The following is a 12,493-nucleotide window of genomic DNA, read 5'->3' on the forward strand; positions in this document are numbered from 1 at the left end:
TCAAAAATGTATGTAGTTTTGTAAGCAGAGCAAATACCCATTTGAGTTTGAGGCCATGTATTAGTATCCAGCTCTGTTTAATTGGTTATTTGTTGAAATAGCGAAGAGGTCTTATGAGTGTCTATGCTTGACAGTTGATTATTATGTTATGTCTTTGCAAAAGCAATTTATAATATAACATTATTCTGAATGTATGGTAAACTAAAGGTGCTAAAACAAAACAGATCAAAAGTTCCTGGTTTGTTTGACATAAATGTATTTTCCCCACTTTATTACTGCTGACAGTCTTTTGGTAATTAGTTATAAATTAAAAGTGCCTCTCAAGTGGGATGGCCAACATTTAATTAGATAGGAATCTCTGGATAAATGGGTGTAGTTTGAGAGGGAGCTTTTTACGGATGACTGGGCAGCCTGCTGGTTAGACATTCTTTAACTCAAAGGTCATCGGATTGATCCGTGTAATGGTAACTCTGAGAAGCATTTATTTCATTTCATTTCAAACCTTTATTTAGCCAGGTGAATCCCATTGAGATCATCAATCTCTTTTTCAAGGGAGACCTGCTGCAAGTAGGTTCCACATGAAGACATCAAAACAGAAAACAACAGAAAAACAAAAAGGACATCATACAACATAGATTTAACTCTGTTAAGCAGTCTCTGTCTGCTATATCGATGCAAACTGCTAACAGAAGCTAGAAAGGGGCTTTGCTCTCCATTAGTGTGGTATAGTAGCAATGGTAAAAATGAAATTGAATATATATGAATTTGTAGTAAAGGAAGACATTCAATTTCAGAGAAGATCCAAATCACAAATAATCGTTCCCTTTCATTATCATTTTGAGATGTAAAAATACAAAAGCAGTAATACTTAAGACACATTATTGGTTGAATGAAGACATATAGTATTCATGTCAATAAATCAGTGACTTAACTCATAATAAACAAAATGTGATATTTGGTTCGCAATCCAAGTTCACTAATTTCTCCTTTAAATAAAACAATTTCCCATAATCCAAAGTTTTCTTAGACCTCATACAGACCTTTGCTCAATAACTGAAGAATACTGCAAAAATATGGTTGAAAGCTTCCGTAAAAAAACTTGGAAGGGAACCTTAAGTCTAAAATATTTTGACACAGATTTGTATTCCCAGGGTAAAGGATTTCCCAAGTTAAGTATAGCCAATATGTTTGCAGAAATGATGTCATTAGAAAGGACCAAAAAGCTATTTTAAATCCATTCAAGTCAAATCAAGAACGTCTATACTTGAGCCTACATGGGAAAAATACCATACATTCTTCTCTCTAACTGTACTATAATGTGACCTACAAACATGCTCACTGATTAATGCATTGATTACGAAAGCATGTTATTACATTACAGCTGCTCCACCAGTAGTGTGCATCTCTTCTTGAGAGAATCTAGTGATCTAATCCAATCCAATCTATTTTATTTCTATAGCACATTTAAAAACAACAGCGTTGAACAAAGTGCTGTACATCAACAACTGTATAAAAACATAGCATAAATACATGAAAAACAGACAGGACATGAAACAAATGTAAAACACGAGACAATGAAACCAGATCAGAAGCCACAGACTGAAAAAATTCTCCTACATTACGAAAAAAAAAAAAAACACTAGCAAGATAAAAACCCAAATTTAAAAGCATAAGTGTCACCTGGTCTATAAATGCAAGGGAAAAGAAGTGGGTTTTTAAACGAGATTTAAAAACAGGCAGAGTTGGAGCAAGTCTAACCTGGAGGGGCAAGTCTAACCTGGAGGGGCAATTCGTTCCATAACTTTGGAGCTGCAACAGAAAAGGCTCTGTCACCTCACTGCTTTAGCCTTGATTTAGGGACGACCAGAATTTGCTCTGGAAGCAGGCAGTGATGAATGCTGCTGAGATTAAAAATGTGGAGCCGGTAATTGAGACGTAAAGTAAAAGGTCAGTCTGGACGGTTAAACTTAATTGCCTGAATTTTGTTACGCAACCAGGCCGAGAAGCCATGATGTCCTCTCTTTGAATCTGACTGGATTCAGACATTAAGTCCAGTTGGAGGTTTATATAACCCAATCTGGCCCCTGCTGTTATGAAGCAGTGCAGCAGAGCAAGAAGAGAGGAGAGGAGATAAATGTAAGCAGGAAGAGATTTAATATCATGATGGATATCAAATAAAAAAATGTTATTTGATGTGCAACATAGTGGAAGGATCTCCAAGTGTGTCAGTAGAAATCAGAGTAAATGCTACAATAAAATGGGCCCCAGACATTATCATTACGATGCCTCTGTCAATCTGAGCTATACATGACTGAATTCATCTGCTGAGTTGAATACAGATTCATCTATATACTGCCTGGGGAGGTTTTGGTGATTCAGTCCGTGACGTCCAGGGATATTGTCATGGCACACAAAAAAATGCTTCATTTCCTGTGTATGTGCAGCGAGTGTATGGCCAGCAGATGCTGTTGTGAACATCTCCGGACACATGAGTGCGTGAAGCGAACGCAGAGGGTACAGCAGAAGCTCAGAGGCACCAGGATGAGACACGTTGAGGTGGGCGAGGCCGTCTGTCCAAGATGATGCACATCCTTATGTGATCAGTCTTTACCTGATGCAGATTTTTCTCTGCCATTTTGTTGTTTTTTTCTGCTGCAAGAAAATAGTCTTACAGTTTTCTGGAAAAGGCTAAATATATGCAGCCGTCCTACTGTAACTCTACCCCCTCTGTTCTAAGCCCCTCCCTCTAGACAAGCACAACATATGCACTCCAGTGTTTCCCCTACCATTGTCTTGGAGCCCCGCGCCCCCCCTGAAATTCAAGGTGTTTAAAAAGGTGTTTTTTAAAAATTATTTATTTGTTTGTTTTTTAATATAGCACGAAATTGCAACTAATCTATATCTACCGTCACTTTTCACATTGAACATGTGCTCTTTTATTAAATAAACTAAACGCTTTCATTTTAAGTTGTGAGTTTAGTGTTTTTGACCCTAAGAAACACTGATACATTAATCAATGACAATAATCCACAGCTCCTCTCTCTGCTCCAGGGGAGTTAAAAAGAAAATATCCCGATGCCTAGCGGTGTTGATGTAGTTTGTTTTATAGCATTACATCATCCCAATGTGATCCCGGAGCCGTTATATACTGTAGCTGCAATTCTATGTTAATTACTGACCTGTTTTCTTATGAAGCTTTGGGTCAGTAGATTTGAGGCTATATTGAGCTACATAGCCGCAGCTTTAACCCTTTGGCTAATGTTAAAGAAACATCATTGCTCATGATGGAAAGCAACTTCTTCTGGCAGGTTCTTTATGCAATTAAATCAGGCTTTTACCATTTGATAGGGCGGCGTGCACCAACATGTGCATTTGCAAAACAACCAATAGGATGCCCTCTTTCTGAAGTGACCTGTTATTGCCAAAGTCTCCTTTAATGGTAAATGTTCCTAAAGCATGAAAGCAAAGCCAAGAGAGGGAGCAGGAGTCTAGTTTTCTGTCAGACCACTGGAATTTCAAAATGCTAAAAGGTTTTTATGCTCCCAATGTTTCCCCCCGAAACAAATGTTATAACTAGTAAGACAGTGAAGGCGTCAAGGAGCACAGCAAGTAACTTTGCATTTCCCTTCTGTCTGTGCATTGATACAATGGGTAGAGTAACATTACGGCTGAACGTCCTATTCTGAAATAATCTGAAAAAAAAGCAGAATAAGCCGCTGTGTCCACATAGTGTCATTTTCTGGCAGAAAGGCACTGGCCTCCGAACAACATTCCAGCAAAAAAACACTCCCAGCGCTTTTTCAAATGTTTCTATGACAATGATATCTAAACATAATATAAGATACGATTTATTTTATTCATCCCAATTTAATTTGTAATATCGCATCACAATTTCCATTTGGGCTACTTTATATTTGTTTGACAAACACCAACTACAAGATGGTTGCTCTCACACATTATTTGAATGAGCTTCACCGCTCAGTCTGACAGCTGTCGAGTCAGGAGGGCGAAGTCATCAAAACGCTGACCGGCAACAAGGTCCAAGTGTCTGGCTACCGATCTGTTTAGACAAATGGGCTTTTTGGATCTCTGTTAGGAGTTCTCCATCTAAAACACCAGGCCAAAAGCAAACCTCTACTCCTATTTATTACGTCACCAGAACATTTCTGAAAGGTTGAAATATTTTCAACTTAAAGCTCTCAGAGAGGCTGCACAAAACTCATTCAAAACAATTTATTTATCTTGTCCGCTAAGGGTTAGCATTACAGACAGCGAATAACCTACACACAACAAACAGCATCCATAAATGAACAAAAACAAAAAACATGGTTCAACGACAGACATGATTGGACCAATCCGATTGAATAAAAATACTTTGTCTGCGATACCCATTGTTGTACAAATATGTGTTGTACCTAAGACATATGCCGCTCCTTATTTCAACCTAACAGACAATGACTCAACATTATTTATAATGGGTATTGGATGCCCAAAATGGTTGCAGGATTACAAAACTATGCAAGGCAATTCTCTTAACTTGAGGTGTATACAATTTTGATGTAAATCTGCCTTGTAGCCATATCCAATCTCTAACATATCTGACACATGACAAATGTTGTTTCATGTCGATCTTTAGAGTTTGCTACCGGTAATCCAGCATCTGGAGTTGGCTTGGGATTCTGGCCTGTTCTCATAACCTACAGAGGAAAGGTTCACAGCGACAGGGCAAACTGTTTATGTCTCTCTGTCGCTAATCCACCAAAATCCCAGTCAACGCTGTCTGAGACTGGCATTCCTCTTCAAACACCACGCTTCCTTTCATTCCCCAACTAACAAACACTGCTGCAGCTTCCTAATCCTCGATTATACATCCTGCAACAGAGAATTGGGAGATAGAAGCTCCAATCCTCCTATTTCGTTCGGCCCATTTTGTTGAAGGCCATATTTCTTCGCACCTCTGGAATATATTTTATATTTTGCTCCTCCGGCTTTCAGCTGCTGCTGTTATGCAGGGCGACTCGAATCCATTAGGTAGGGAGGAGAGTATAACCTGGCTCAAGAGAGATAAATAGGACCTTGAGGATTTTATGGTGAATTAATTAGTCTGAGTTTGTCTTGAATAAGTCATAACATGATTAGAAAATGTAAGTATGTGTTCCCAGTAACATACTATGCGCGCAAATCCTTTACATTTTCAGCCAACATTGGCCCGTCTGAGCATGATTTTGTTCCGCAAACATTGTCTTCCTTGTTGCCACTGTTTCTTCAACTCGAATACTTTTCTGTTCTGGTATCAAACAATGATGTACACACAAAGGAGGCGGATATGTATGATGTTGTGGATATAATTCCCCCACAGTATCTTTTAACACGTCTTTTAATATCAATGACTTTCCAAATGACAGAAGCCAGCTAATTTTCATTGCAATAGTCAAATATTTAAATAATTACAGACAATGTATGCCTAATGTTTCCTTTCCTTTGTTTCGTCTCTTCTTCAGCCCTCCCCGAAATCCCACTAGGATCTTCTCTTCCCTGTTGGAGTCCTTCTCCACCTCCAACATCCAGCAGCCATGGCAGAGGACGCGGACATGCGCAATGAGCTGTCAGACATGCAGCAACGCGCCGACCAGCTGGCCGATGAGGTGAGAACAACACGCTCCATGCATCACTGGATTCAGTTGTGATGATGCATGAACTTGATGGCCCGCATGCTTGCATTTATGCACACCTACTCACAGAAAATATACTTGAGCACATTCATAGGCATACAAATGAGAAGTGAACATCGAAGCTATTATGCTTTTTGAGATGTTACCTTCCCTGTAGTGTGTTATATACATTTGTGTGCATGTAAATGGTCTGCAAAGGCTAAAATCCCTAAGTTCCCTCCAGAGGGAGTTTCTCTCCCACACACTCCCCCCCCCCTGCCTGAAACGCCTCCATTGGATTCCTTTGTTTACTTCCAGAAGCACGAGTGTCCATACTGAACACTCGTGCTTCTATTGACTAGTGCTCCAACAAAGTGTACGTGATATGCGGGACATCTCTAAGCGATTAACCAGTCATAACAGAGTCGGCCAGCTAACCAATCAGAGCAGACTGGGCTCGGGTTTCAGACAGAGGGTGAAAAGAGGTGCTGCGGGCAGTTTGAGAAAAATAAAGAGATTTTTGAACATTAAATCATGGAAACATGTCACAATAGAGGCAGAAAATATGAACCTGAAAGTGTGCATAGTAGGGCCCCTTTAAAGAGACTTTGACATGGGAACGACAATTTTTGAAATTGGTACAGTCCTGTAATGAGCAAAACAATTGCAGAAGGCAGACAGTAAAAGGTCCAAACCATCAATGTATGTCGACTAAACATTTTTTGTGTGTGCTTTTTTGTGTACACGCTTAGATTGTTATTTCAGTGTCTGACAACATTATGGAAAGGAGACCAAAGACAAATATAATGTTTTTCTGCACTTTTTGCTTGAGCTGGTCTATTTCTCTCATTCTGAAACCTCACGTTGTCTGATATGGTGACTTTGCAGCCTTTTTACAGCTGCCGGCCGCTGCACTCTCAATCAATACTGAAACAATTTTTTTTTAAATCCCATGTTTTAGTGTCCACAAGTCACTCAAACATGGGAAAATAGGGTGGAAAAATATTAAGAGTTTTCCTTTAAATATAGCTAGGAATGCCCTCTTATAATACATTTTCCAAATCTTAAAGTCATTTTATAATTGTTTTCATTTCAACTGCATTCTCATGGTGTGTATGATGTATTATACTCCAAAATAAATTGACAAATGAATATATATTATACAACACACACATTATGTTCTGCCTCAGACTATGGCTGTTTGCATGTGTGTGTGCAGGTGATAGGGGAGTATACCTGTGTGTGTGTGTGTGTGTGTGTGTGTGTGTGTGTGTGTGTGTGTGTGTGTGTGTGTGTGTGTGTGTGTGTGTATGTGTATGTGTGTGTGTGTGTGTGTGTGTGTGTGTTTGTGTGTGTGTGTGTTAGAGTGCACTTGTGAACGTAAACATGCAACATTTCTGTGTGAGAGCATCTCTGCGAGAGTAACCTTGTTCACATGTAGAAAGACATCTAGGTGCTCAAGCTCCTATTTGTGTGTGTGTGTGTGTGTGTGTGTGTGTGTGTGTGTGTGTGTGTGTGTGTGTGTGTGTGTGTGTGTGTGTGTGTGTGTGTGGTGTGTGAGTGTGTGTGTGTGTGTGTGTGTGTGTGTGTGTGTGTGTGTGTGTGTGTGTGTGTGCACGTGCATGCATGTGTGTTGTGTGTATGTTTCACAGCAGTGTGAGGGAGCGAGAGAAAATCTCAGTCATGGCCCAGAGCAGATAAGCCCACACCCCTCCAGCTCCACACTGGCACAGCTGAGCAGAATATTAAACACATGCGTGTACATAGTGGATACACAAAATGGTGGCGTCGGAATAACAGTTTTGCCCTCTCTCATGATGACAACAGCACATATCGTGGCCATTTCAGATCAAAGACGTAAGACGAATTGGAACATTCATCTACATATCTATCAACACACAGGCTAATAATAGACGTTTCGGAAAAGGGATAGAAAGTAGGAAGTGTAGTTATTTATATTGGCTGAAAATAGTGTTGTTGAGTCAATCATCTTGAGTTCGATTTCAAATGTATGGTGGCCGACAGGTGAAAATGTGTCCCCAAACCCTTCCCCTAGGAGAAACGCACTGCAAAAATCAGTGCAAATATAAAAACACAAATGTGCAAAAACACATGCAAATTAAAACATCACAGGGTGACGATAGAAAAATGCTGGTAGAAGCACAAAGGAAACCAGGGGACACTAAAATGTGATGCACAGCTGGGACCCCATGTTAGGGGATTATGAAGTTGGCCAACTGTCACGGTTGGCACACTATGTGTTTTATTTAATGAAATAACTAGATTAGCTACGTAAGCTCGCTATTTTACAGCAGATCTGCAATAATATCAGAACGAATCATGCAATTACATTGTTAAAATAAGCCAATAACATTTTAATTTATAGCCAACTTTATAATCCCTGAACGTCAACAATGATTTGCAGCGCTCTTAGTAAACGCTGCACATGTGTTGTCAAGCTTGTGAAGTTGTTTCTTCAGTTGCATTTGTTTTGGCACATTTTTGTTTTTTATTTTATCGTTTTTTAAACTGCAGCGTATTTTTCCTAAGGAAAAGGTAGTAATGATTTTGCACCTTTCGGCCATCTTACTAATGGGCTTGAAAGCATTTTAGTTGTTATCTTAAATTCCAAATCATTTTATTGACTGACAGTTTAAAATATACACTTTTCAGAAATCAGTCACTGTTACAGCTTCCTTCAAAATTCCCATCGGTCGTTCGTATTCAATACTCAGTGAATACACACTGTCGCTGTGAGTTCATGTCGATAAATGGCCGAAATTGATCCCTTTTGTGTCCCGCTGATTGTTCAAATTCACTCCACTTTGTTGGTTTACAAGTCTGCTTATGCTCATTTCAACTAACATAAACACTTTGGACAAGTTATTGTGATTTTTGTGTTTCCCCAGGAAGATAGATTTATTTGTTCTCTGATGTCAAACAGTGCTATTTCCATTTTGAATCTGTCATATTATCTCATTAACTGTATTTCTTTTTTCTCCACAGTCTCTCGAGAGCACCCGTCGTATGCTGCAGCTGGTGGAGGAGGTAAAAACCACCCAAGATGCTTTGAGTTTACGAATGAAATCTGAGACTAAACATGACACAGCGAGAATATAAATTGTGACACTGGAAGTCTATCGATTCCTAGATACATAATTTCTGTATATATACGTGTTTTTGTTTTAAATACTGCGGAAGAAAGAATTTACTTGTCTTGGGCATAATCAGGAAACTCACAGAAAATATAATGTCTTAAAATGATGTTACTCCTACTGAAAAAGTCAGATTTGGTGACATTCTCTGAATTTTTTGAGATGCATGTGATAAGGCAGACAAAACCCCCGCATGGTTTGATGCGGGGGTTTCAGAATGAGAACTGTTCCTTAAATACTCTGCTGCTAGGTACCAGAAGACATTTTAGTATTATTATTTACTTTTGTTTAGACCTGGAATTCATTTTCATAGGACGTTAACTAGCTAACAATAGCTTTCACAGATTACTTGTTGACCAATCAAACTACTTTTAGGTGAGGTGCTGATCACCTCGTTGATTTCTAAAAATATACGATCCAATTTCATTTTTCATCTTTAACAAACTCAGGGTTTCTCTCTTCTAATTGCTTAAAGAGTCAGACAAGATTGAGTGAACCATGATTCAACTGAGTGATGGCATGAATATCATTTCAGGAAATTAATTCATTTAAATCAGAAACGACACACCCGTGAGCAGACTCTGTCGATTCTTATTTGCCTGTGCCAATAAATAACGCTGTGTAATAGACTGAGAGTGATAGACAAGGAGAACAGAAAGCCTGATGTGACACAAGCAGACAGAGATGGAGGGAAGTAGGACATAAAAGAGAGACAGCGTAGACAGCTGGGGTTGACTGCGTCTGACAAGCAGATCTCAAGGTCACATTGATCATCAGCCGACATATCTAAGACCCCCCCCCCCCCCCCCGCGACTGTGCTGCAGGCGGGGAGATTACAAAATTGCGTTATATGCTGTAATGCTGAATACAGGCTATTATTCTCCTCGTTGTAAATAACATTTGGTCTATTTTTGACTCAGAAATGTCTTAGTCTTAACCATTTGAAAGATGTAAGATAACGTAATGGATTGTATAGATGATGAGGTGGTTAATTGCAATGCACATGATTTGAATTACATTTTAGAGCTCAATTTGTGCTAGTTGCTCTTGAAGAATTATGAATCCTTTAAGTAGAAGCACACCCCACCAAATCTTAAGGCTGTAACTATATATTCTACAAAAAGGCAACTGCCAAAATGCATGAATCTATCAAGCTGATTTGAATTAGTAAATCCGCATTGAACCACCTCCAGTCCTGTATTGGATCATGGTTGAGTTTCCCTGGGGACTCATTTCCACTACTTTGGGATTCTGCTTTGACACAGCCTTACCTAATAACAGAATCATTTATACTCCAGAGTTTCCTTATTGCACCCCCCACGCTTTCCTCCCAAATTGCTGAGGTGGCAAGAGATATATTAATGTGTAACAGCGTATGTCAAGTGTGTGCCTGACACACCATAATCGTATTTATGCGAATCAGGACCGACCAGGTGCCACATCTTAGTGAGACGGCGCAGCATTCCTAAGAAGCAGAGAGGAGGAAGAGTTGTATAAGCAAGTATCGCTATACTCCTCCTCCTCCTCACACTCTTTCTACCAGAATCAAAACCTGTAGCCAACACAGCCATCAGTGACTAAAAGCTTTAACTGTGGCACTCATGCAGGCTCAGCTGCTCTGATGGAAGGATTTAAATGTATCTGAAGGGGGAAAGAAGACCAACAGACATTCTACATTTAAAATGTAGGGCGGTAGAAAAATAGTCCTTCTTACAAGTTGCAATCAATACTAATGTGTAGTCCAAAGGTCATAAGCTGCTGAGTCGTAGACAGACGGGGTGTTGGGATCCTGGGTTATTAATTGTTTAATTTGTACGAGGAAATCCAATAGAAAGGTTTTTATTTTTAATGAGATATCCTCTCTGCAGTCAGCATTTTTATTGTTAATCTCCTGGGTGCTATTTCAACGTTTCATGCTTGAGTTGTAATGACAGAATTACCTTTGCCCTTTTTAATCAAACAATATAAGTTTATTTCCAAAAACATATAACCATTTCCTTAATCATGACATCATAAAACTTGTCACAATTTTTAAATGTAATGCATGCGGATAAACCTGCATGCGGATAAACCTGGACTCTCTTTGTTGTTGTGCTAGCATTATTGCAGTAGAAGAATATAATATCAAAGAAAGCAAAATAGTGATAAAGAACGATGACTAAGTTCATGTTGTTTTAATAGGCTAAAAACAAATATGGTTAAAAAGGGAAAAAGTTGAGGATGGGTACATTGCTTAGGAGCTCACATTTTTCAGCAGCAACTGATTCCCTAAACTGTTGTGGCCTCATTACTGACCTTTATTTTGTTTTGTTTGTCCTCCCTCCCTTCCACTTCCTTTATACCTGGCGGTCTTTGGGGAATAGAGCAAAGATGCTGGCATCAGGACTTTGGTTATGCTGGACGAGCAGGGAGGTAAGTCTGTGAGAGGGGAGATGGCGGCTTTAGTAACATGAAATAACTGAGCTATTCACATATAACAAAGCTCATACTTTAAGTAAAAAGTAAAAGATGTTGTTGACATTAGCAGAACCACAGGGGACATTACCATTTACAATAGTAATGTTGATGATAAAAGTGTAAGGTATCAAAACACTTGTGATTGTTTCACATGCAGTTGCTTGTTTTCATTTAAATGCATATCCAAACTAATTCATATTTTGAGGACGTCAAGGGTTTAACTTTGGGGAATTTCTTTCTTTCAGCTACCTTTAACCTTTGTTTCCTTTGTTTAACATATTCTGTTTGATTTGCCTAACTGCTTTTGATTTGCCAGCAGCTTTTTTTATGCTCAACAAAGACAGTGAATAAAAAGTGCCAAACATTAACTATAAGGTATATTTAATAACAGCCACTTCAGTGCCAAAACCCTACAGCTCAACATCGAGAGAATTTATTCATTTTCCAGAACTCAGTTGGGTTGGCGTGTTTGTCACTGTGGGAGCCTATGGCGAAGGACTACTGGGCTGTTCTTGGATGTTAAAATGATAAAAAGGCAGTCATGTTGGTTTCACAGATTCAGTTAAATTGAATTCAATTCTAAGAGATATTTTTATTTTACCACATCTGCTTATAAATCTTATTAAAAAAGAAGTGGCAGCAGATATGCCACCTTTAAATACACCCCATTTTATAGCTCATTTTTTTACAATTTGGCCAATCTTTATTTTCCTGTAAATACTACTGGGGGTGGGATCAGATACCCTGCTGACAGCTAACCGAGGTGTTAAAATACAAGAGGTGGATAAGAAAAACGATCGATTTAGCTGGTAATGACAAACTTTTCAATCACTCCTCAATCAACCCCCATACTTTGTACAATCCCTGGTTACATGCAGTTTTTTTATGAGCAAGCAATAACCCTCAATGATTAAAGTGATGCCCATTTCGAATAGCCCATTCAATGGCTGTACCATTTTCATTGTTCAGATAGAGCAAAATGCCTGCACATTGCACATTTTAAAGTTAACAGTTGCAGTTTTAAACAGGGTTGACTTTGCAAATAAACAAAACTACTTGGTAAAGTTCCTGAAGAGATTATTGTTTGGCTTAAAATAAGAACGTACGTAACTTAAAATAAGAACGTACGTAACTTAAAATAAGTGAAAGAGTTTATGTTTAGCGTGGGACAAGAACAGATAACAGATAAAACAACTGCAACATCAAACAACTAATAGTGGCAATGTGAAA

General features: G+C 38.9%; 1 protein-coding gene across 2 annotated transcripts in view; it reads left to right on the forward strand.

The window, feature by feature from the left end:
- The window catches only part of snap25a (synaptosome associated protein 25a), a 46,256-nt gene that overhangs the window by 17,657 nt on the left and 16,106 nt on the right, over positions 1-12,493 (forward strand). For both annotated transcript variants that reach the window (XM_079643085.1, XM_079643086.1), the window contains 3 exons: positions 5,502-5,645; positions 8,658-8,699; positions 11,170-11,218. In XM_079643085.1, coding sequence (XP_079499211.1) covers positions 5,574-5,645; positions 8,658-8,699; positions 11,170-11,218 — 163 coding nt within the window. In that variant the 5' untranslated portion in view covers positions 5,502-5,573. The remainder of the gene's footprint in view (positions 1-5,501; positions 5,646-8,657; positions 8,700-11,169; positions 11,219-12,493) is intronic.

This window comes from Notothenia rossii (genome assembly GCF_949606895.1).
Source record: "Notothenia rossii genome assembly, chromosome: 8".
NCBI classification, from domain to species: domain Eukaryota; kingdom Metazoa; phylum Chordata; class Actinopteri; order Perciformes; family Nototheniidae; genus Notothenia; species Notothenia rossii.